The 27,204-nt window shown below is 38.0% G+C and overlaps 1 protein-coding gene across 1 annotated transcript; it reads right to left on the reverse strand.

The window, feature by feature from the left end:
- Positions 1 to 4,048: 4,048 nt before the first annotated feature.
- On the reverse strand, positions 4,049 to 25,930 carry slc6a1l (solute carrier family 6 member 1, like). Its single transcript, XM_036577328.1, has 15 exons — positions 25,645 to 25,930; positions 24,025 to 24,394; positions 17,742 to 17,873; positions 16,504 to 16,604; positions 14,029 to 14,138; positions 12,674 to 12,806; positions 11,889 to 12,023; positions 10,283 to 10,386; positions 9,803 to 9,927; positions 8,778 to 8,890; positions 7,766 to 7,897; positions 6,712 to 6,814; positions 6,209 to 6,309; positions 5,369 to 5,536; positions 4,049 to 4,813 (listed from the first exon to the last, which is right to left on the reverse strand). The coding sequence occupies exons 2-15, from the start codon at positions 24,260 to 24,262 to the stop codon at positions 4,721 to 4,723; spliced, it is 1,788 nt and encodes a 595-aa protein (XP_036433221.1). The 5' UTR covers positions 24,263 to 24,394; positions 25,645 to 25,930; the 3' UTR covers positions 4,049 to 4,720.
- Positions 25,931 to 27,204: the final 1,274 nt, after the last annotated feature.

Genomic DNA, 27,204 nt, shown 5'->3' on the forward strand with positions numbered 1-27,204 from the left:
ATCCACTGTGGTGCTGCCCCCTAGTGGATCAGCAGCATGAATCAACATAAGATAAATGAACAAACAAGCTTTTCTGGGTATTTTATTAAGCGGATAAACTTTGCTTCTAATAAATAATGCAATGTATGGTTCTGATGCTATTTATTGCTTTTTTTCTAAATTCCATATGAATAAAACCTCATCATTTACTGGATGATTACAAAACGTTGTTCATTCAGCAGCTGATGCTGTCAGAGCTGATTATATATTCTACTTCATATCGAGTACTTATTAATCAGAGACCTTTGTTCTGTTATTACTCTTTCAATAACAATCCTTTTAAGTAATGACAGTCTAGGATTGGCAGCTGCCTATTGAAAACAGCAAAATGTCTCAGTATAACAGGATAAAATCCCTTATTTTGATACACAGAGCAATAATGTAAAGAATGTTGTTTCTGTCATTTGTGAGACTGTAGCACTTTTGAGAGCACAACAAGCAGAATAATGATTCGTTTAGACTGAAATAAAATCTTTATAGTGTTTTATTGTGCATACCCTGTTTGAAAGGACCAGCTATAAATACTTGCACAACATAACTATGAAAACACGTCTTTAGGGTTAATCAGTCTTACCATTGACAACCTTTAGAATATGTACAAAATTATGATCAGAAATCAACAGCTTAACTTACAGTCTTTACAACATTCATGGAAGGTGGAATAAATCTGTTTAAATGAATGCTACTGAATATACATACACAGACATTCATACATATATATATTCAGTGGTGTTCATTTGAACAGATTTAGGTCAAAAAGCCCTTTTACTACAAGCAAATGTGGTGCTTATCCATGCTCTACCCACAAATGCGTCCTGTTGCTAGGTTGAACAAGCTTTACAGAACATTGGCAAAAATCTAATTCATCCTAATGAGAAATGTGTAGTTCACAGATCAGTTGATGACAAATACAGGTTGATGACAAATACAGGTTAAAGAAAATAGAGGACTGTGTAAAAGATGTGAAGGGTTGGATGTCGCGTAACTTCCTCCTCCTAAACAGTAACAAAACAGAGGTTCTCCTTCTGGGTCCAAAAGTGGCAAGAAATAAATTATCAGATTTAACTTTAAATCTCGCTGACTTTCCAGTTATACCAGGTTCAGCAGCAAAAAATCTTGGTGTAATACTCGGTCCAGATTTATCATTTGATCAACACATAGGCAGCATCACTAGGACAGCTTTTGTACATCTTCGCAATATCGCCAGAATAAGAAATGCCTTATCGCTGCACGATGCAGAAACATTAGTACATGCCTTTATTACCTCAAGGCTAGATTACTGTAACGCATTACTGTCAGGATGCACCAGCAGGAATTTAAGTAAACTTCAACTAGTTCAAAATGCTGCAGCCAGGGTTCTCACTAAAACTAGAAAATTCCGTATAGATTACAAAATTCTTTTATTGACGTATAAAGCCCTACATGGGCTCGCTCCTGAGTACCTGCAAGACCTTATTTCCCTTTACGAGCCACCACGATTACTCAGATCACAGAGTGCTGGCTTTTTAATAGTTCCCAGAATTCAGAAGGTTTCATCTGGGGGAAGAGCCTTTTCTTATAAAGCCCCCAAACTCTGGAATGATCTTCTAGAAAATGTTCGGGACTCAGACTCAGTCGCAATATTCAAATCTAGGCTGAAAACTCATTTGTTTAGTTTAGCTTTTGGTAGCTAATGTTTCCCCTTGGATAAAGGCAGCAGATCCAGGGGTCCATGGACGCAGGGAATTATAGTAAACTGAGACTGGTGCTGTCGCCCCGCCGCTCACACGCGATCACTCAGGTTTGTGGACGGTGGAGCGGAGGAATGCCAGATTGTTTCAGGGTGCTCCCGTGTCTGTGTGCCCTTTTGGTTCTCTCCTTTTAGTTAAGCTGTTATAGTCAGATCTGCCGGAGTCGTTAGCCACACTCTGGAAATGTTTTACATACTACTATACATACACCCATACAGAACTAAACTAACTCCATTTCCCTACCTTTCTTCCGAGAAAACGACTGCTCACCTGTCCGGCCGGACACTGCTGGATGATTGTTTGTAGAGCTCTCCGGCTACCCGCTTCAGACCAGTTACCCACAACCCAGTCACCGCCACCTGCCTTGGACTGGCTGCCCACTCTACACTGAAGTCTCCTAACTATTACTACTATTACTATTAATATTAGTAGAATAATAATTTTGTACGTAGTTTGACCAGAGGAGGATGGCTCCCCCCATGTGAGCCTTGGTTCCTCCCAAGGTTTCTTCCTCAACTGAGGGAGTTTTTCCTTGCCACTGTCGCCCCTGGCTTGCTCACCTGGAGGATTTACATTTCATGTTGAAACTTTGTTCTAAACGGATTTCTGTGAAGCTGCTTTGTGACAACATCAGTTGTAAAAAGCGCTATACAAATAAATTTGATTTGATTTGATTTGATTTGATTTGTCAGAATTTTCAAATGGGACCATTTTTTGTTTTTTGTCACTATATAATGTTGAGTTCCCAATTTAAAATGCTAGGCTACCGAACTGGACTGTGTTTTTGTCACTAATCAAAACAATGCAGATCAGAAATGACAGTGACAGTATGTCACAATGCTAACAGTAGTATCATTTTCAAACTCTCTTTTTTTCATTGTCGTCTTTGGAGTAACTGAAAAACAACTGAAAACAACTGAAAATTCTCTTTTCATCTGTGTAGCAGTCTTTGCGTTATTAAACTGTACATTTAAGTTAAAAACCTTCAACTTTTTTTGCAGAGAACCCATGAAAGAGCACCTTATGCCCACAGCTGTCCATTCAACATTAAGAATACCTTTTATTGGTAACACTTCATTTGGAGTGGCCCTTAGCAGATGATTATTAAACTGTTAACAGATTATCAGTAGCACATCAACAACATATCAGTGAAGTAGCAGTAGTGAAGCATCTGAATACACTGAAGTAAATATCTTGTAGATGTTCTGTTGATACATTATTTACATTAAGTAGATCTTTTGTTAATATGTCACTTCCATTAAGCAAAACCTAACCTTACCCAACACCTAACCCTAACCCTGGCCTAATCCTAATTTTAACCTTAATCTCAACCTAAAACCTAATCCTAACCCTGATATGTTTTTGACACGTTACTTAGAGTCTGTTGAGTTTGTAAAAGGACCACTCAAAATAAAGTGTCACCCTTTTATTTAATCACTCATCCAACATGGAGGAAAGGCTAGATTTGGTTGTGTTTGAATACCTGGCCCTGTACAACACTCCACACAAGTATTATCACATTCTGACCATGAAAAACAGTTTTCTATTTAGTGGTATATATGACATTTCCCTTGTCTTACGTCTCGCGTTAAATGCATTGACCTGCACCCTAAGAAATGCTTCGAGCCTCTTTTTAGGTCAGAAACATACTCAACATGAAACCAAATGACAATGTCTGCCCAATGCATTGCACGCATTTTACATTACGGTTAAAACACTCAGTATTCAAAGGGTCAATCGATGAGCTTTAGAGCATCTGTGAACATGAATTACTGTTATACCAACAGCCAAAACAACTAAACATGGGACAACAGAGGAACGTGTGCTGATTTATTTGTCCCGCTGGAGTGAACAGGGGATGATGTATCACTTCTTAGCTCTCTGAGAGTCTCTCCCATGAGAGTTGAATGGTTAAAAGTATGCTAGCAGGACAAGCAAGCTTCGCTGTCACTATAGCACCTCTTGCTGTTACGCTGAGAGCACTACGAGCATTTGCATACCTGGGATAAGTATTCTTCTGGCCTTAAGCACAAGAGGCAATGCGCTTCATGTTCAAAAAGTCTTTGACTGAAATTCTCTGCAATGTGGCCAAGATCCACCTGCCTTGACAGAAAAGAGCCAATCATAGACTGTCGTTTTACTATGATGTGTAGTGGCAGGCAGTTTGGTACTACAACAAGAAAAAAACACATGCAACAATGAGGTATACACGCGAGGATATCCCATTTACTAGCCACCAGTGGTGGAGTGGTAAAAAAACATGCAGGAGGTTTGGGGGGATAAAATATTTATTTAAATAAGTATCAAGATAATCCCCAATGTTTCAGTTTTATCAACGTCAAACATCTCTCACTGGTTATATCGATGTTATGTACTGTGGTGTAAGTAAAATAACTTTGCTATAAAGAACCACATTTGTGGGTGGGGCATGGATAGATGAATAAAAGGTTCACCACTGATTACTTTCATACTATCACAGTAATGTGGCTGTTTTATGTGGTTGTGTATTGGGTATGGCCCAAATGTCATGCAGTCTTTCAAAATGTGCTAAGCTGTGTATAATTTAGATGACATTGAGTCTTTGAAGATGTTGCCCAGAATCACTCCATCCATTACACGCTCACGAAAAAAGGTCAAAGCTTGAAAAATGCCTCTCCTGCACGGATATATTTTGTAATTGCATGTCCATGTCGCAGAGAAATTGGTTTATACATTCAAATTAAACACTGGCAGTCTGCCCACTGCGAGTCACGCAAATGCTTTGAATTGAAGGTGACTGGAAAATAGGCATGAGTGTGTATTCAGCTCAGTTTAGTCTTTTTGTAGACTCTCTCCAGCTCACAGTGAAAGAGATGTGTAGAAGGAAGCAGTGCTGGTGCTGTTCTGTTAGCCAGGATGCTTTTCTTTAGTTTCCCAAATGGCCTTCTCTGAACTCGGGACAGGAAAAGATGTCAGACGGAAGCTTCGCCAATGTTTGTTTGATGCCCTGTGACGTCCTTCTCTGCCTGGATCTCCTCAGTGGGCGTGGTCATTTTGTGCCAGCGCTGTGGTGGATAGAAAGAAGTATCGCTTGGTATTAGTGCTGAAGAAACAGACACAAAAAAGTGATGCATTAAGTTTACATGATTCAAATAATTTCCACATAAATAAAATATATTACATCAGAAAACTGTGGCCAAAACTGAAAGACACAACTTATGTCACATATGAGATTAATGTGGAAATGATGTACACCTTTGAACCAAGTTATTAATTGGATCATTTATTCAACGTGTTATAGAGCACATACGACAGAAGGAATGAACAGAATCTGAGGCTTTAGGCTGCCAATAAAAAAAAAATAATAATAAAAGATTAAAAATGGTTACAATTATTGGCCACTTCAAATGTGAATGATGTGAAAGATCAAAGTAAGAAAATCCGGTCTGACAAAAAAAACACCCAAAAATTGGAACTGAGCACCAAGACTTGCCTGTAAAGCAAAGAGAGGGAAAAAGAGAGTAGGATATCATAAGAGGAGCACAAGAAGTGGAAGCCTGGGTGTTTATCAGCTGTGTGTGTCCACAGATCGATAGAACAGGCCCTAAAATAAGCCTTGCCTGGCGTATGCTGCCCTTGGTGCTGAAGAACATGTAGATGACGTATCCTGGGATGAGCACCATGGAGGAGAGGGCCATGAGCCAGCCGATGCCCTGCCCCCAGGCCGGGTACACGTACTTCCCCAGAGTCAGAGGGGTCATCTCTATGGCACTGAAGGTGAAAACCCCCTACGCAGAGAAAACACAAGAGGCAGCTTTACTGAGTCATCAACTGCACCAAAGAAGCGATCAATACACTGATGGATGGATGGAAGAATGGACAGATAGATGGATGGATGCATAGATGGATGGATAAACAGATGGATGGAGGGATGGACAGAAGAAGACTGAGTGAATGAATAAATTAGTGAGTGAACAAATGTGATCTTCATTATATAATGCTATGGCATCCATAGCATATATGACAGTAGCACAGCATTGCAAACAGACCTGACAGATCAGATAAATATATTTTGCTGAAGAGCTTGTTGTCATGCATGTAGAGTATACTTTCCATCCAGATTGATTAGATAAATATATATTAAGTGTGCTTTTCATCTACACTTATTGTCTACTTACTATTTGCACTTTGTAGTTCTACAGTTACAGGCTGCAGTCTACAATTGTAGAAGTACAAAGTGCACCTATATGGTAAGTGGGGCTGATGAATGCATGGTGAGTGTAGAAACAAAGGTGCTTAATAAGGAAGCCAGTGAATGTATATTGGTAAACAAATAACTGTTGCATTGCATAGCTTTTCCATGCACACAGAGTGTATTGTCCATATCAGCAGCATTAGATTAATATATATTGATAAATAAACATTGCATTGGTCATTTTCATAAAGTATATTTTCCATACCAGACAGATTAGTGGCGTAAAATAGAGCCAGCAGAGTTTCCACCAGTTGCACGGCCGGTAGCCGATCATGTCCGCTATGTTATTGTAGAACTTATCTGCTCCTGAAGTGCAGAGAAGGAAAGAAATGTCAGTTAGCTCTGCAGACTCTGTATGTCATTGAAGAAGATTACAAAGAGAATCATGCTGTATTCTTGAAGGTCTGCAGGCTGTTCACTGTAATTTTGGTCAGTTTCTTCAGTCACCCATTTCTGGTTAAGTGGTTAAATCGTTCACATAATTTGTCCAGCCATTTTTATCTGACACTATAGTGCTATTGTACTTTGCTGAAAACCAGTGTCAGAACCAAAATACATTCCATCAAAACGGTGTATTGCAGTTAACTTTTATTAGACAATAATTGTGTTAATTTAAAGTACTTCATGTGGAAATGATGAACACATTTGAATCAGGTTAAATTGGCTGCGGCAATGTAATAATGTGGTTGATCATTGGGAGCTTTATACCATAAAACCAGGCTATGGAGATCGTCTCAAAGAAGACCAGGAAGAGGAGGCACATCCCACTGGCTGAGTAATAGTCAAACAGCTTAAACACATACAGGCCACCCTGAAAGAAGAAGCAACCATGTCTGTCAGTGGAGAATAGAATAGAATAGAATAGAATAGAATAGAATAGAATGTAGATGTTTTTTGTTCTATTTTCTTTATTCTGCTTGCACAAAAAAAAACATATATACAAAATACAAAAATATAACAAAGTATTTTAGAACGTCCACCCTTCATTTATTTAATTATTTCCATTTAATGCTACAGTGTAGAATTTACTCATTTTATATCATTAGAAAAATAAAGACAAAATATGTATTTAAAAGAAAATGAAGCCTCAACAACTAAATAGAATATCAAGTTCAGTCTAAGAAGTTGGTTACATTTTCTGCTTTTCACTGCTGGACCGTCCACTGTTATGAGATTACCAGCAGCTTCTTTGTTTGATATGTAAATGTTCTTCATTTTTGTCTGTTTCCTTTTCTCAGTAAGAGCTTCTTTACAGCTACACATCCTTTCAGACTCACAGTGTTGAGTTGTCTTCTCACAGTGAAGGATGGACAGAAACACCTGTGGATTTTTTCAGATGTGAGGCAAGAGTGGAGCTTGATTTTCTCCTCTGAATGCTTTAAGTTCTGATGTTGACAGTTTTGGTCTTGCACAGTTGTTTGTCTGTATCTTTTAATTTTTTTTTAACGCCAGTTTTGGAAATTTATCTGCACTTATTTTCCTTTGACTTTCTTTTTCATTGTGTACATGGATTAAATCTAATTTTCCTCAGAAATATCTCTTGAAAAATCAGTAACTCACACTTACTGGCCAATTTGATTGGAAATTAAATAAATGATGGGTGGTCTTTGACTTTTGCAACTACTGTTCTGTACAAGAACACCTAGAAACCTGAGCTACACTAGTTATCAGATCAAATTACATAAAAAAGTGACTGTTAGTCTGTTATATTGGAATGTATCACAGACACACAAAGTGGAAAGTCTGCAGGGCTGCATCTCACCTGTGTGATGTTGGACAAGCCAATGAGGAAGGATATAATGCAGACAATGAGGATGAAAACCTTCTTCCTCTTTCTCAGAACAGTGGGGTACTCGTCTATCAGAGCGGTGATGAAACCTTCCACAGTACAGAACTGTGGAGATCATTCATTCATTTATTTTGTCATCTATATACTGTGCTGAGACAGTGATGTCATAATAAAGCAATGAGGCACTTGACCCTGTGTATTACAGTGATTTTACCATTGTTGAGCTAAGGTTAAGTAAACCCACTTAACTGTGGTGAAAATCACTGTAACGCATAACCTTGAGTGGGTCTTATAAAATAGATATAGATGAATAAAATAGATGTATACAAAATACAATATGATTAAAAATGCCAATGTTCAATACATAATTAAATGTATTATTGTCAATAATAATAATTACAATACACTTTTCCTCCACTTAATACAGTTTTTAACAGTAAGCTATAATTGCCAAGCAACACAATGATCAAAGTTTATTTCATAAACAGATCACTGGTTTGCTGCACTTGTCACATTAATACAGAATTCAGTAGATGTGTGTGTTCATGTGTGTGTGTTCACTGCTGGTCAAAGTTTGCAATCAGTTAGTAGAACACTAGCAAGCTGTAAATGAAAATGAAGAAATGTTGGATGTGTCTAGAACAACAAACAGGTCTGTAGATAATTCTAAATGACTCTGAAAGCTGTTAACATTGAGAATTAAGGTCTAATAAAATTAATATACATAATTCATATCTCAAAAATGGAGCTCAAACATCAAGGTAGATAACTTGACAAACAATGTAAACAGAAAGTTCTTCTTCACCGAATTCCCAAAATACTATAAACATCTAAAGATACCTTTATATAAGAAAACACCTTTGAACATGGGTCATCCAATCAGATTTTAGAACTTGAACTTTCAGTTTCGTAGTTGTTCTTTATGTATAATTATTGTTTATGTATGGTGTAGATTTGTGTTTGTGTGTAAGTGTGCACATCTTACCTGGCTGTCCAGTCCCAGCATTAAAAGCATGGAGAAAAACAGGATGGCCCACAGGGAGGACATGGGCAGCTGAGTGACCGCCTGGGGATATGCCAGGAATGCTAAACCTGGACCTGATATTTAAAATCATAGCAAACTCACTCTCAGACCAACACTGACCATCACTCAGCAATTGCAAAAAATAGCTAAATTGCTGTAGCATTAGAAAAGTCACAAATGCCTTTTTATCATCAGTAATGCATGTCAAATAGCTATCAAATATAAATTGACTGACCACTTCATTAAGTACACCAACTTTGCATCTACATCTTTGTCCATTTTATCAGCTCCACTTACTATATAGGTGCACTTTGTAGTTCTACAATTACAGACTGTAGTCCATCTGTTTCCTGCATACATAACCCCCTTTTACCCTGTTCTTCAATGTTCATTACCCCCACAGAACCACCACAGAGCAGGTATTATTTGGGTGGTGGATCATTCTCTGCACAGTGCTCAGCGTCACACCTCAGTGTCACTGCTGGACTGAGAGAAGTCCACCAACCAAAATATCCAGCCAACAGCGGATATATGGGCAGCAGTGACCCTGACTTTACATCTACAAGGTGCAACAAGGTAGAAGTGTCTAATAGAGTGAACAGTCAGTGGACACAGTGTTTAAAAACTCCAGCAGCACTGCTGCGTCTGATCCACTCATACCAGTGCAACGCACACTAACACAACACCACACCACCACAACAGTGTGACTGCAGTGCTGAGAATGATTCACCACCCAAATAATAAATAATACCTGCTCTGTGGTGGTCCTAGGGGGGCCTGACTATTGAAGAACAGGGTAAAATGGGCTAATAAAGTATGCCAAGAAACAGATGGACTTCGGTCTGTAATTGTACTACAAATGGCACCTATATGGTAAGTGGAGCTGATAAAATGGTCAAAGATTGTAGATAAAAGGAGGTGTACTTAACAAAGTGGCTGGTCAGATTGCATTGTGTGTGTGTGCTGTTGGACAGTGTTACTCTTACCTGAAGCAGCGAGCTCCTGGATAGGTTTTTTGGTGATGTAGGACATGAATCCTACAATGGAGAAGATGACAATGCCGGCAAACATGCTGGTGAAGGAATTTATACAGCACACGATGACAGCATCTCTACAACATGGAGGAGAAGTCTCACGGTTAGTATGCAGGTTAGTTAAAAGCTCATGATTTTATGTCTAAGACACTATAACTGTGTGGCATGTAGATCTTAGCATCTCTAGATAATAACTAAAAAAAAAAAAACAGTTGTTTTTTGTTCAGTTGACTTACAAATTGATAACAAATTATTATTATCTGCAGTTGCATCTTACGTTCAGGTAAGAATATATATGTTTAATCCTATGATCTACATAATATAGCCCATGATATTGTTAAATGTGGAACCCAAAATCTGACACTGCATGACCCAAATGTGATCTGCATTGATGTATAGAGTAATTCTGAGACTGAAGACGAAGGGATGTACCTGTAGACATTGTTATTGAAGGGATTGTAGCTGCCCAGAGCGATCAGAGAGCCCAAACCCAGACCATAAGAGAAGAAGATTTGAGTGGCAGCATCCAGCCACACCTGAAGAACACATAGAGAGATCTAAGTTATACTATCTCCATGTGTTGGCTGGGGTGTTTCAGTTATTTCAGTCATATTAATCCTTAGAAGTTGAGGTTATTACTGCCAGTTCTATAGATAGCAAGAAGTCTAAGAAAACTTATTATTCATAAGCTCCTTTAAATTATTTAATAACTACTTTGAACCAAATATAAGGGATGTAGTAATGAGAGTGATAAAAGAATTGTAGACCCTGTATAAAGGGTTAATTATCTCTTGTAGAACACAAGTGGAGAAATTGTGTGGAAACGGTAGATTTTAAACTTTATGTAAAAGTCTGTATCTGTAAGTAGACAAGGAAATATTTTGACTTGAATTTGATGAAAAGTTATTGTTGTATGCAGTCTTGAGTCTTGTTTTGGATAAAGAACCATTTTTGTGACAACATAACAAATGGAAAAGAACAGAAGTGCAGACTTGAACCTGTCGATATAGAACGGAAAAAAACTGTAAACATAATTAATTAGTTTATTAATAATGTTTACATTTTGTAAACATAATGTAAAAAATGTAAACATAATTAATTAGCTTATTAACTATGTAATTAATTATGTAAAAACCATAACTACAATAGTTTAGCAAGACGAAAGTGAGAACTTTACACTTTTAAGGAATGTAAGCAGGATGGTTGATTAAGCGTTCAATGTTTTCATGTACAGCACTGTGCCAAGGTCAGAGACCATTTTTTGTTTATTTACTTTCCAGTGAAAATAGCCATTAAATACAAGTTGTTCGTTTTCATGAGATATTTCTGAGGCGTTTAGATTTAAGTTAATGGAAGTGGAAGTTCAAAAAGTGATGGTAAGATACAGAGAAAATGGGACACCTAAAAACCTGGTAGACCACCAAAACTGTCCCCATCAGATAAACAGAACTTTCATCTTTGAGAGAGAGGAGAAAATCAAGCTCCACTCTTGCTTCAGATCTCAAAAAATCCACAGTTGTTTCTGTCCATCCTTCCACTGTGAGAAGACAACTCAGTGCTATAGATCTAAAAATGTGTGGTTATCAAGAAGCTGTTACTGAGAAAATGAAAGAAGAAAATTTCAAAACAAATGAAGAAGCTGCTTGTGTTAATTAGAACAATGGACTGACCACCCTAGAGTCCAGACCTCAACATAACTGAATGTGTTTGGGATGTGTTATTACAAGCATAAAATGCAACCAACTTCTAAGACTGAACTTTGGAGGTAAATATCCCTGTGGATTTTAAAAAAAAATTAAAAGCAAGACTACCAAAAACAGATGCTGTAATAAAGGCAAATATTTATGGTATATTGTTTATATTGTGTTTTATGTGGGCAGACGAATCTACTTCTTAGAACTTCTTTCCTGTAGGTTTCATGCTTCATAATGTCAGTATGGTGTGTTGAAGTATTTACACCCTTGTTACTCATTGCACACTACTCACTGTTGAGACATATTACATGTGTCCAGAAATAACACACATCAGCCAGCTTTACCTCTGATCTCAGAAGCTTTTTGAAGTCAGGGGTGATGTAGAAGAGAACACCATCTTTAGCGCCAGGGAGAGTGACCCCTCGGAAAAACAGGATGAAGAGCATGAAGTAAGGGTAAGTGGCAGAGAAATACACCACCTGAGGGGAGTAATAAAGGGAGGGAAATGGAGAGAGGAACAACATGAAGGCTATTTGGCAGACAGTATAATTCAGATGTTTGGACGGCTATGGTTCCATGATGATTTGTTCCAGAGAGCATAGGAACATGATTTGCCCATCGTAGGTTAATGATCATGTTTAATTGGTAATGTCCATCAAGGCTGTGGGCCATTGGAGAGTTAATTTAATCCACATACGCAGTTCATATTAAGATCGAATTATCCTCTGACAACAAGAAGGGAATGATTTTCTCTCCTATTTGAATGTTCTCTTGCATTATGGCTTGGTGGGCTGCAGTGTTTCTGGATTAATCGCATTATTTACGCTGTAAAAAAGTGATGCATTAAATGTACTCATCATTTCTACATGAGTAAAATGTATTACCAACACAGTTATTGCCACACAAATAAAATGAAGGGTGCTGCATTCATGTAATATATTGTAATCATATAGAAATGACAGACATTTGAATCAAGTAAACTGAATGCAGCACTTTGTTCAGTGTAGCAATGAAAAAACTTGTAGGTCATACAAATGAATAAACATGATGGGAAGAGAGAAGGAAATCAAGAGAATTCTACAGTTTAAAACAAGGCCATATGTAGTGTAGGAGGCACTGGCAGTTATACCTTTCCGGTCCACTCCACCCCTTTCCAGATGGAGAAGTAGACCAGGACCCAGGCCAGGGCCAGAGTTCCAGCCAGTGGCCAGCGCAATTCCCCCGGCTCCTCCAGGCCATTGGTCAGTTGGTGCATGTTTCTCCTGGTGGGACACACATAGACAGCACATACAGGTTTTATTATTTAGCTGTCTATCACAGCATATTAAGGTTTTAATTGTGAATTAAAAATTTAATATGAGTTTAAAGTGCAGACTTTTAGTTTTAATTTGAGAATATATACATCGAAATTGGGTTAACAAGTGTAGGAATTACAATCAGAAAAGCAATCACTTTTAGGAGCCCACAAGTAATTGGTCAACTGGTTGCTCAGCAGTTACATGGCCAAGTGTGTGTAGAATATGTGTGTGTTTCCTGAAAATTTTCTTTCTCATAAGTTTCATGCTGTATATTTCAAGGTGAAGGTGCATCATTCTGCTATGCAGTGCTGCTTGCAAAAATTATCTACAATGATGAGTCATCAAAAGGAAACCTTACCTGCGACCTCATTACAAAGGTCAATGCCTAAAACTACCTCTAGATAAGCCAGAGGCATTTTGGAAATAAACGCAGTGGACTGAGTAAAAATTTTTACTTAGTAAAAATGGAACTCTTTTGCCACAGTCACCAAAGGTATGTGTGGAGAAAGAATTTGATGAAAAGAACACCTTGCTAACTGTATCTATTATGCTTTGGGGTTATGTGGCAGCCAGTGGCACAGGAGGCATTACACAGATAGAGGGAAGAGTGGAGTCCTCTAAATATGAGCAAATTCTAAGAGCAAATGTGACACAGACAGTCATGAGACTGAAGCTGAAAAGAGGCTGCCTTCAGTAACAGGACAATGCGTACCTCAAAACGTACCTCAGAATCCAGCATGAGCTACTTCAACAAATGCAAGCTGAAGCTTTTGGAATGGCTTCTGGCTTGAACATCATTCAAAATCTGTCTGTAGATCTTAAACATGCTGCACATGCAAGCTGGCCCAAGAATATTACAGACCTAGCATAGAAGCATTCTGCAAGCAGGAGTGGGTAAAAACTCCCAAAAACAAGAACAGAAAATCTCCTAGCTGGCTACAACAAGCATTTGCAAGCTGTGATACCTGCCAAAAGGAGGAGTTACTAAATACTGATGTCGGGTGTCCAAACCTGGGCAATTTCTATATTATTTTTAATCAAATATTAAGTAGCTGCGTCAACACTTGTAGGAAAATGTGATATTTAAAAATGACTAGTTTTCTGCTGAGGTTGTGTACTTCTTTTTGGCAAAATATGAAATTTGGCTACTGATTCATCATGACAAGGCTGATCAGACTTCACTCACTCCCAGAACTCAGTGACCGCGCTGGTCAGGTTGGTGGTGTCTGGCAGGCTGTAGTTAGAAAAACAGTTCTCAGTGTTCCAGGGGTTATCACAGCTCTGCCAAGGCAGCTCCTACAAAGAGACAGAGATGGTGATTTGAAACTGGATAATAATAATGAAGTTGGTTTATGTAGCATTTTTCTAATACCCAAAGCTCTACAGAACAAGAAACCTAGCTACAGAACACATTAGAAGCTGTGCACATAGCACCATGGACATGAACAGCGGACATAAAACAGCATTGCTTAAACAATAAAAGCAGTACTAGAGAGGAATAGGCAAAGTTAAAATGAGTAAAATAGAAGAAAAATAATAATATATTAGCCAGCCAGATCACAGCCACTATATTATGTGGAGGTTCTTTATACTTGCATATCCCATAAAAAAAATATTGTTTAAAAAACTTTCAATTAAAAAGTTTTTTAAAGCTACAATATCTCTGATTTGAGGATTTGGTAGAAATGTGTAACTGCACACAAAGTGTGGAAGACATGGGTGCAATCTTTGTGGCACCTTTAGTTTTTTAAGAATATAGTGAGGAAATTGCAATAAAGAGGAATACAATGAAAGGAATTACTTGGATAAGCGAAGTTAAATGGATGAATGAATGGATGGGAAAGGAAATCTGATTGGCTGAGCCACTAACTAAAACCAGGGTGCTGTTAACAACTGGGGCTGGAACTCTCTTCACATGGACCACAAAGTATACTGATCTGTGAAGTAAAAACTCGGTTTTGTATAAACTGTGGGGCTCATATCTTATTATCTAACAACTGAGCTAGAAGACAAAAGGTTAAAACAGGCTAAATTTAGCCACAAGAGTATTCAGTGTTTGGCTTTCAGTATAAGTAGTTACTGAATGTTCACTCTACTGCAATATAGAAAGTAAAGTATATGTTATTTGAAAGTCTTACATGCTTACAATGTCATTTTTTGGTTAGGACTCTCTTAGAGGAAGTAGCGGAAATGAACTTTCATCTTTGCAATTTGATGAGTAAATGGTTTCTACAGTAAAAAAAAAATGAAATAATGTTTTCATTATTATATGACAAAAATGATATGTGACAAAGTTCTTGTCTTCCTTCAGCAGTCCATAGTTGGGTACTCTAAATGAACTGCATTTCTTAGAGGAGGTTTGAGACCATCCATTACAGTGATTTTACCACAGTAGAGGGGTTTTGACTCTGCATGCCTAACAACACCCTTGCCCGTGATAAAATCACAGTAACACATGACCTTAAGTGGCTTTCTATTTGTGTTTTAGGGCTTTTTTACATACGTCTTAGTGTAAACTGTAAAACAGAATTCTAGAGTGATTTTGAGGGCACGCAATGCATTCTTCATACCAGTGAACACAATGAATCACTAGTTAAATGTGTAACAAAATGCATAGTATGTCTATGGCATCTACAACGTTCAATGGGATCATCTTGGTACTTAGTTTTGTTGATAGAAGTAACTGACATTAGTTTGTTTATGCTTCTGGTGAATGCTAGTACAGGTTGATGTACCTATTCACTTCCAGTGATCTATGTACTTTTATCGCTTATCATTAAAGTAAATAATCTCCCTTTATAGTATAATGGAATAAAGATATAGAGGTTTATATCAGTCATAGTGAAGAGTAGGCATGTGAAACTGGGGACCTCCCGGGCCAAAGTGCTGCGGAGATTAGCGAGGACGAGGACTGGAGCCCAACACGTGGTATAGAGTGTCGATAACACAAAATTGCCTTTACATTGAGTTCCCAGGACTGGGACTGTGAACCACTAAGCTGGAGAATAGATAAAACATCAGAGAAAGTGGAAAGATGAGTGTTGAGAGAAAACTGTCAAAAATAGCAGAGCTACTACTGTACATAAGCTGTAGATAAAAAAATAAATAAAGAATGAAGAAGTCAAGGAACAGACTTAAGTCCAAAAGAGTGCTATTTGAAGCTTGTTTAAAAGTCTGTGTTCTGCAGCGAAGAGTGAAAGTTTTTATTCCCATGACGCAGAGAGCCCTCGCCGAGTGCTCCGCTCTGCACAAAAACACCCAGACGCTTATTATTTCTCCAGCGGCTTTTAAAGTGCACTCTAGAGCAGAGACTGCCACAAAGAGCCGGGTCAAGGGGGTGGCGAGGAACGGAGCGAGAAACAGGGAGATAGGGAACTCCATGAAAGCAACAATGGCTGCCGGAGCTGGAGAAATAACTCCCTTTTCAGAATAACAAGAACAGGACATTGTGCTGCGTGGAGCAAAAAAATGGAATAAGTTTAAAAATCAGAATCATTATTTCCTCTTAAATCATCCAGATCAGCTCATTCATATTTGAGTGAATGGACAAGTGAACAAGTGAACACACTTTAAAATGCATTTCAGCACTCAAAGTAACAAATGAATAGATGGGCTGAGGATGAATGAGCCATTAGTGATCAAAGAAAGCGGCAGGACTTACTGATCTGAAGGAGCTGAACAGGTAGTAGAGAGCCCAGGCGATAATGATGATGTAATAAATGTTGAGCCAGAAGGACAAAACTGCAGCAGCCAGACCTACACCTGAGAGAAAGAGAGAGAGAGACAGAGAGAGAGAGAGAGAGAGACAGAAAGCTCACTAAAATCATTGGTTTTGTAAAATTATACATATACTAATATATCCAAAATGGTAACTGTGGAAATGAGCCAAACAAAAAAACTATTTAACTTTAAAGGTACATTAATGTGACAAGATTTTATCCCAAGTATTTATATTGGTACATCATGGATGTTCAGACAGTGTAAAGGGCAGCTGATGCTTTCAAATGGTGAATAATATTAAACTGAAAAAATGGAGTTATGAAGCTTTGATATGACAGCAAATATGAATTTTATGAAGAAATTGTTGTTAAACACGTTTTCCTGTCTATTGTTGCCTATTATATCATAACTGATTTGGCTATTTTGCATGTAGAGTTGCTGTGTCCATTAAACTGAGACAGAGAGAGGAAGAGAGAGAGAGGAAAAGAGGGAGAGACTAAGCTATATTCAGGATATTAATTGTAGCAGAGGTCTTGGGGATCCCCTGGTGGGAGGGCTGAACTATGTATTGATGGACACCATTTTCGCAATAAATTTTTTACCCTTATAGTTTTTTTTTCAGAAGGTTTACTAGGCAAGAGTCTTTTAATGTTATATCAGTATCAAAATAAATGTTATTTATACTTAAGTCATCACACACCAGACACTCCCAGCACTGTACAATTTCTCTGAGCGCTATTCAAAGTTCAGTCACTACACTCAAAAATATTTATTGTAAAAGTTACAGCAAAATTACATTAAAATTACAGAAAAGTACTGTATATTTACCATTCAATACAAATAAAAAGTATTTTACTGTATATTAAAAAATGCTGTTAATTTACAGTATTTTACAGTAAAATTCCTAGTCATTTTACCAGATCATATTTTAAAATATTGCGCATTTAGAACAGTGCGTTAGTTTACAGTAACATACAAGACAATGCAAGAACACAGTAATTTACAGCTGCCAGTAAAAGTACTGTAAATTTACAGGAAATTTAATACACAGTAAAATACTGTAAACATTTACCGTGAATATACACTGGCAACTCTACTGCCAGTAAATTACTGTAAATTTTACAATAAATGTTTTACAGTGTAGATTTTATTCAAAATGTTTATGTGTGTGTTTCATACCTTTCATCATGGGGATAAGTTTCCACACACCTAATCCACCCACTGAAGTGTACTGTCCGAGCGCCGTCTCCAGCAGAAAGAGAGGAATCCCAGCAAAAATCAGCGTAGTGAAGTACGGGATCAGAAATGCTCCTAAAATGATAATGTCCAGCTCTCAGTTAAAGGTGTATTTAAAAGAGCATCTTATATTCCACTCATATAGAAGTGTAGAGTAAATATGTCACTAGAGTATTTAACTTTGTAACATTTAACTTTTAATTAATTCAATAACACAATGAAATATTGATGTTTACATTCAATTATATCATCATATACAACCAACAATAATTTGCATATTTCATTTTCAAGTCCCAAGCATGTAACATCCTATGGCTTATAAAGTCCTGGGCTTATTACATCTTAAGGCTTATTTTTTAATAATTACTCATTTAAATATAAACTGGGAGATGCAAGCTGTGTCATATGAGTGAGGAATGGAAGCCTTGGCCTGCAGGTAGTTCCTGGGAATTTAAGGTATTAAGAAATCACTAAAACAGCCCCAGCACTAATGTGGTAAGACCTATTCTACATGTAAATATCTCAGTGTGCTTCGTGTGTCTTCAGTTTCAAAATTAAGCTTTTAGTATCTGGGGATTTAACCTCTTCATGTTCACTTGTTGCTGCTTTAAACTTCCTTTAACTTCTTTCTGTAGCCCCCCTGTTGGTCATTGCGCCAGCAGAATTGGACTCAACTGGAACATTTTTAATTGAACACAATTTAATAAAATATTCTTCCTGTAACTCTGTTATCCCATTAACCAGGACAGCATTGGCTCTGTGTGTGAAATGTTGTTACTCTGTGTTGAGCTGCTAGTGAGCAATGATTTGCCAAAATTCTTTAAGAATTTTTGAACTGTGGGTGTAAAAATGTTACAACGGGTAATTCATCATTACTGACAACAAATGGCACAGTGGGTAGATTCGGGAGAATTCCCAGTGGGCCAGTAGAGTTTTCAGGCGGTTACTGAGAGCTAATGTATAAACTATCGCATATAGGCATATGAACACACAAACTATAAAGGTTACACTGAAATGTATATATGTAGTAATTTGAGGGTTAAACTAGTGGCCCCCACCTCAAGTGGTACAGCCCTGGTTTGTTGACTGTAACTGAGTCTCATACAGTGGGCAGAGATTAGATGAAGCTGAAATTAGCTACTTTATCTCATTTTCTGTTCCACCTTAAATGATGCAGCAGTTCTGTTCAGACGCCTGGACGGGTGCTAGCATGCAACTATTGCACTATTTAAGGTGGAACGGAAGTTCAAATTAGAATCTAACAGCCTCAAGAGATTAGCCTATGAAATTCAATGCAACTATGTGAATCTGGCTATGATATCATCCAGTCTGGCTGGCTGACACAAGAGGCAGTGCTCTACAGATTTTATAACATTTGTTTCAAGCCTTCAGTTCTTTATCATGTGCCAGTTTTTGAATTTGAAGCTCCAGTTAAGGTTACAAGACGTAATTTGGTATGTTTAAAAATATATCTGTTCCTTAAATATGTTGTTTTCTACCCATCCAAAGCCAAAAACAAAAGTATAACAACGTTGTCGTCAGTTTTCTGCGAATTTGGTACTTACAATGCTCTTTTACTACAGCTGGTATGAGCTTTGTGAAAATGTCAAAGCAAACATTTAACAGTAAAGTAAGACATAAATGGACCATAAACACCATTTCATGCCCTCTGAGGCAATATGTCTTTACCTGTGATAATTAGGTTTGGGTTTTAAAGTTTGCTGCAATACTTGTACATCTCAACTGTCTGATTTTAACTTCATCATGGTCGGAAAACAAGTCCTACTCTGGCTCTGTTGATTAAAACAATCAGCTCTCAGCTGAAATGAATGCTTTTTAAAAATCACCTTAATCAGTGAAAGCAAATGGACCATCAACAATTTGTAGTCTAAGCATGATGTAGTGATATAAATATAAAGCCCCATGAACCAGGGCCTTTCAGCAAATAGAACACAAACAACGGTCAGTTAGAGTTTAGGGTTTAGACCTCCATTTATAATTACTGTTGATGAGGAGTCTCAAAGGAAGATGTCTACCAGACTGACCTTTTGAATTTCATATAACGTCCTGTCAATTAAATCACCTATAAGATTTAGCTTCAGTAAACAATGCAGTTGATTAAAGGGTTAAAGGGTTCATCTTGTTGAAATTATTTTTCTGTTTTCTGTTGTTTTTATTAAATTGTTAGACTTTAAAAAGACAAGTATGCCAAATGTAACGGAAAGTAATCAAATTACATTACTTTAATATAGTAATCATTTGGATTATGTTACGGATAACAGTTTTAACAGGCAATCAGTAATCTGTATTGGAATCATTTTTTAAAGTAACTCTCCCAACTCTGGTGAAAACAATTCACACCTCTCCACAAAGATGACTATGATAAAAGAGGCCGCACAACTGCAGCCTTCTTGAAATCAAAAAATTGTTTGCAACTGCCACCATGAAATAAATGCATAATAAAACCAATTTTGTAAACGTTGATTTGCTTGCTCACCTACTGTGAAGAAAATCCAGTTCACTCCTGATTCTGCAAATCATGCATACTTCCAATCAATATATATTTCATCAAAGTTGTTGAAGAAAGAAATGTGTTGTTTAATGGAGGGATCTCCAAAACAACTGGAATGTGCACTCTGTGATTACTGCAAAACGGGTTAATTGCAGTTAAATAACTACATTTTATTTTTTCTCATCATATTTAGTGGATTTTGCTTTTGAGTTATTATTTTTATCTGTCTGCATTCCTGGGCATGCTTGTTACAGTATTTGAAGAAAATTACAGTATTTTTCTGTTATCCAGACAGTATCTTGTACTACTTTACTATCTATTAGAGATGGAAGGATCGATTGGCTATGCAGTGGTATATTTTCAGCCCAAATTTGTGATCAATGATCGGCTGATATGTCTCTCACTCAGTCGATCCTGAGAGATCAGTGACGTAAAACATATGAGCCCTGAAACTAGAAAATTTGATCAAGAAGCTGGTGAATAGGAAGCCAACTTCAACCTTGCCAAATCTATTTCAGTAATGAAAAACATTTTTTTGAAGTATATGTTTACATATTTGGCTCCTATTATGCTCTAAATGAGCCGCTGTGTGGACGTGTAGAGCTGTAAATAACACAGTTAGTGACACTTTATTTTAAATGGTCCTTTTTAGATGAAATAAACACTCAACAGATTCTCAGTAACACATCAACAACATATCAAGGATGTAGCAGCAGTGAATACATTAATCAGATTATCAAGACTTTTAATTAACTGCATGAATAAAATTGTTTATAATCTGCTGAATTCAATTGTCTTTCACTTTATTTGGAGGGTCCAAATTCAGATCTGTAGATGTTAACCTGAGAGGTCACTGAACATGTAACAAACCATGTAACAAAACATGTACAGACCATCTCAACAAGCTGTTATTGCTGCTCACAACATTCTTTAACTGGAGTTAGGGTTAGGATTAAGACCAGGCTGAGGGTTAGCATTAGGTTTTGGGTTGAGGTTAAAGTTAGGGTTAGGATTAGGGCCAGGGTTAGGATTAGGATTAAGGGGTTGAGGTTAAATTTACAGCTAAGATTAGGGCAGGGTGAGGGTTAGGATTAGGTTTTGGGTTGAGGTTAAGGTTAGGGTTAGGATGAGGGCCAGGGTTAGGGTTAGGTCTTGAGTAAGTTTGGATTTCGCTTATTGGAAGTATCATATTAAATCTACTTCATGTAATATATCAACAATACTTTATACTTAATGTAAGTAATGTATCAACAGTACATCTACAAGATATTTATCTCTTAACAGTTGAGGACTGTTAGGTACGCTGGTTGTGTAGGCTCTGATTATTCTAATGGTTATGCTAGAATGTAACTGCTGCACTGCTAACGTGTAACTGGAAAATATGAATAAGAAGCTGGCGAAAAAGAAGCTGAATTCAGCTTCACTGAGTTTGGAAAGGCTTGAAAAGTAATGAGGAGGTTGCTCTGTTTCTGCTTGACAGGTGGGTAACGTTAACTTATTTTTTGCTTTTTCACAGAACCAATAGGTCAGTGTTGATTTGTCCCATTTACTGAACTGAGAGGTGTGTTTGTTTTGCTGTTGAGTTCAAATATCAACAGTCGTTCTCCAGAATCACTTATGGCATCCAGCCCCACGCTCAGTTGGAAATGGTATGGGCTGATTGTGCTGAAAGGGGATTGGTTATCAGTATTGATCCCAAAAACACTGATTGATCCACCTGTTCTATCTATTTTGTTTAATGACTGATACAATATCTGTACCTCAGTCAGTTGTGTAAATCAGACTGTTTAAAAATCTCTCAAAAAGATAATCAGAAAATCATCTACGGTAAGTTCAAGGCTAATCAGTAGATTTCTGTTCTCATGTTACATGAAGAAGAGAGTGAATCTTACTGTAGCTTCCCAGCAGTTTCCATGGCCGGCTATTTATTGAACTGGTCAGTCACAGATTTGCAGCTCAAAAGAAATCAATCAGTCGGTGCAATATATTTAGAGGGCACTAGCCTATGCAGCAGGATTGTGGCATTGGGCCTGATGAAGAAGGACATGTGTAGGACGGAGAGTCCTGACATTAGATCAGGAATTAATTATCTATTCCCTGACCTGAATGACCCCAAATTGAACAGTGGAACTCACTCTGGGGTGAGTCCCACTGCTTCTCCACCACCTAGGCCTACCAGATTGATCACCAGGCTTACCCAATCAAATGGAGAAAGAATATTTAAATAAATTAATTTTTTTTTAAGTGAAATTACAGTCATTCAGTCATTGCACAGTAACCGTTACCTCAAGTCTTAAGTTTGTTATCAGGGTGCCAGTGTTTGAATTTGAAAGATGAATCTGTGAGCATTTTAAAAGGAGATTTCATCCTGTAAATTATGTGATTTTCTACCCATCCGAAGCCAAAAAACATCGCCATCAGTTTTCTGTGAATTTGGTATTTACAATGCTCTTTTACTACAAAGACTGAAAATGCCAAAGCAGATGTCTATCATTACTTCAGTGCATTAAATACAAGACATGAATGGATCATGAACATTTTTCATGCCCAGCGCAGCAGTTACAGGCACCAGAAAGTAACTGCAGCACCATTAAAGGTGCAACAGACAATTCAAAACAGAATCTGGCAAAGCATTTGGGAATGTACTGCCTTCTATGTGCTAATTTCCAACCAGGACCATCTATGGCTTTTAGCGGTCTGGTTCTGAGCTTAAATTTTTGCAGTAATGGATGGCAGCGCTGGAGTCTCTGACTGACGGCGTCAATATGTGCACCTACATTAAAACAAGTTAAGTTTTTGGACACTGTGTGTACCTATACACATAGGGCTCATGACCACCTGTAGCTCCCAGGGCCCATGAACAGGTCAAAGCACCCCTGTTTACTAGAAATTGCATAGCAAGTCTACTCAATGTCAGAGGTGGGCAGTAACTAAGTACATTTACCCAGAAACATGTACTGAAGTCAACGTTTAATGGATTGATATGAATTGATAGGAAAGTAACTTTTACTCAGTTACATTTTGTCAGTTATTAAACATTTCTTTACTAATTTCTTTTTTACTGAGTACTTTTGTACTTTTATTCAAGTTGTTTTTGGAAGTTTTTGGAATGTATTTACTGGAGAATGGGTTCAGGCTTTATATATACAATATCAATGCACATGTTGAGTTTATTATCAGTGGTTAATTGTTGACCAATTGCAGGTAGTGCTGTTTCATGGAAGTATTGTTGTTCTGAGTGAAGGATCTAATCTGTTTAAGACTTGGTGTCATACTCAGTTGTGCTACAACTCTGCACTCTCCTTCTTATGAAGAAAATGAAAAGAGAAAAGCTGCAAACGTTTGAGTACCAGTAAAACTTCGCTCACAGCCTTAAGGTTATACGTATACTTAAGAGTAAAATGCAAACACTTTAATTGGTTAGTAACTTTACATGAATTTGCCTTGCAAATTTGTAATACGTTATCCACCTATTTTCAGGCAAATGAAATGTAATTAATAGTGGCAGGGCTGTGAATCACTGATCTAATTCATCTCATAGCCTTGAAATAAAACTAAATAAGGCAAATTGAATCCAATGTGTAGATCAAAGAAAATGGTACAGTGCAGTGCCGAAGGGTAATATGTCTGGGATTTGAATAGCCTATCCCAGATCAATGCGTAAGGGCATCCAAACCCTCCAGCATTCAACTTGAAGCAAGATATCCTTCTTACCGCCTCCATTCTTGCCACACAGGTAGGGGAACCTCCAGACGTTCCCCAGGCCAATGGCATATCCGATGCAGGACAGAAGGAAGTCAAACTTGCCCTTCCAGGTTCCCCGATCAGGAAGGTCCGGTTTCTTCTCTTCAGCAGGAAGAGTCATGTTGTGGTTCAGCTCCTCAAACGGCACGGCCTGCTTGACCTCTGAGGGCGAGTTGAGGTCCACTGTGCTCTGCCCCGTCTTCCCCATGGCAGGACCACGGTCCAACTACTATCCTCTGAGGTTTACTCACAAAGTCCAGTACTCCGCTACAACAACGGAACAACTGTTCACTCTCGTCTATTGAGATGTTCTTCAGTGGATGGAATTCAGATCATTCAGCTAGAGAGAGAAAAATGAAAAGTGTTTATTTGGGGCCTAATGTCAAAAACTCTATTCCTATACTTTATGCATATTAACTCCAGTGAGCTGAGGGTTTCTAATTTCCATAAAAATCTAAAGGTTATTCTACAGCACCCGGCATCTCCAGGCTGAGCTCAAGGAACCCAAGCTGAAGGAACCCGAACATCACGTTCAAGTCATTCTTTCAACAGTTTCTTCAGTATTGTCATGCATTGAATGCCCCTCATTTTCTGTAATGCAATTTAGTCTTCTGAGAAAGGCATCCGACTTCAAGATTCCTTATGCTCTTCGCCCTAATGGCCCAAGCTGTTTCATTCTCTTACACTCTACGGTTTTCAAAGAAAGAAAATTAGAGTGAAATATCTCATATATTTGCTTGATGGCTCCCCCTGATGAATCCTCCCTCCCATCCCACAGATGCATAGCTGCCCAATGACTTTTTGTAAGCCGTTCACTTTGCTGACAAACATGGCAATTATGGCCAAATTATGACTGTGGAGATACATTTGTTTTTGTTTACTCCCACCGACTGGTGACAGACACATTGATTTCGTTCACCAAAATATGGTGGTGAAAGTAATCTCCATTTAATGCACAGCTGTTTCTCTGGCTCGAATGAAAATACTCTCGAATCATCCTCAGTCAACCCCCGTGCAATTACATTGTCCTTTTGGCAGGCTTCAAACAGCATCACTCATTACAGATTTAATCGAAGAGGCAAAACTCAAACCAATTCAAAGTGGCCCCAGTATAAAAAGTATCAGTGTATTTCTTTGGATTTTTGTCTTAGTTGTTCAACCATGGCCACTGTAGGTACTGAAAGGCCGTGATGAGTTTGCACGCACCGGGCACCGATTATGTAAGTGGTATAAGATAAGTTTCTTCACATGGGCCATCAATTTAGTACTGCACTGTAGTACTACCACCACATAACTGCGGTTATAGGAGCTAACACCAGTGGTGAACTCTAGACAGGTCTAACCAGCAGTTTGTTCACATACTATGCACCTTTGCAATGTGTCAAAAAGGGAGTGATGCTGTAGTAGAACTACTTTAAGTAACTTTTAGAACCTTTAAATGGATATTTCTTCTCTGAAGTTTAAAGAGCCATAATATAAAAGTTTCATACTAATATAAGTGTTGTTTCCTAGAACTGTACGCCAAAGCCCAGAACCAATTAGTAATGTGGTTCTCTGGAATGCTTGATAAGAGAGGGAGCACTATTGTACCTGAGAGATGTGATGGTGTCTCTCCTTTGGCCAAGTGGATGGCAGAGCTAACAGCCAGAAGTGGTGAAGTCAAAACATCCAGAGGAGAGTCAGTCCCAATGGCCAGTTGACTAGTCCTTCCATCTGCATTACAGAGCCAAAAGAAACTGTCCCAGTATTCTAGCTGAGGCAAGTTTTCCCCTTTCTCTCTCTCTGTCTCTCTCTCTCTCATTCAGTTGCTGGGGCCCCTGTTCCCTGGAAAGCCCATGGCTGGTATCGAGCCACAGATAATAAGCTTCGACCTGTGTCTGATATGATTATTGCTTCACCACAGTAAGAGCCTGGGGCTAACAGGGAGGAGTCAGTCTACTGCTTCTGGTACAGTGTGTGTGTAAGAGTGTATGCATATGTATGATGGCGTTTTACATCTGTGGATATGTGTGAGTGTGTGTCAGCATGTGCTTGTGTGAGTTTGCCAGCTTCTGCCAGTGCGGTTGCCATGGGATATCCCCTCAGATGAAAACTCCATGCAAGAAGTGAAAGAGCTTGTTGAATTTTGAAAAATCAAGTAGGCACAAGGCCTAAAATGCAGACAACATGGGGCCGGGCCCAAAAAAAAAAAACCCAAAGCTTTATTAATTAAGTCTGGCTTTACACCGTGAAACCTTTATGTGACTACTTGCAGGTGCATGAAGCAATTAAAAAAAGTTAAGTGCAATGCATTTGATTACGCCACTACACTCTTAGAAATAAAGGCATGAAACTGTGTCTGGGGCAGTAACCCTCTTGTCACTGGGGTGGTACTCTCAAGGGTACATCTCAGTACCTTTAGTCAGAGAACATAATTGTACCATAATCCATTGAAATTATATTTTCTAAATTGTGTTTACTCCACACCCTTCGTTTTAAAACATTAGGTTATAAAAAGGTACAAATGTGTACTTTTCCACTGGGAAAAACTTATTTATGGTACATAATTGGACCTTAAAATCTCAGATGTACCTTTGAGGGTACACTTAAATTGTTTGTACCTTGATTAACAAAAAATGTACCTGCACAGATCCTTTATTTCTAACAGTGTAGTTAACTGAACTAGCAGCTTGTGTTTTTGATATAGTACATTGCGCTCTGTATTTACATATTATATATTTGCAAATGAAAAAGGCAAAACAGCTTGAAACGGTTGGCTGGTATGTAGTTTAGGTAGCATGTACGCTAGATATCTAACATAATAGCTAATTTAGCTATTTTTGGCAAGTTTTAGAACGTTGTAAAGGAATATGATATGTAATGCTCTAAAACCTAAGCTAAATTAGCCAACAACTTCAGCTAAAATAGCTATTGCGCTAGCAGGCATACTTGCTATCCAAACTACACTCTAGCCAACCATTTCAAGTTGTTTTGCCTCTTTCCATTTAACACCATATTGACTTTGTGTAGTGTTCTGTTCTGTCCATTAGACTGAAGGTTTTTTTCTAATGAAAGCATTGTTATACGAAGCCGTATCAAACCTGACACCATCGTGAGCTGTGGGAGAACAGCATTGCAGTAATGCAGTAAAACTGATGGGCAAAGTCACAC

Source organism: Colossoma macropomum, unplaced genomic scaffold, assembly GCF_904425465.1.
Source record: "Colossoma macropomum unplaced genomic scaffold, Colossoma_macropomum, whole genome shotgun sequence".
Classification (NCBI taxonomy): domain Eukaryota; kingdom Metazoa; phylum Chordata; class Actinopteri; order Characiformes; family Serrasalmidae; genus Colossoma; species Colossoma macropomum.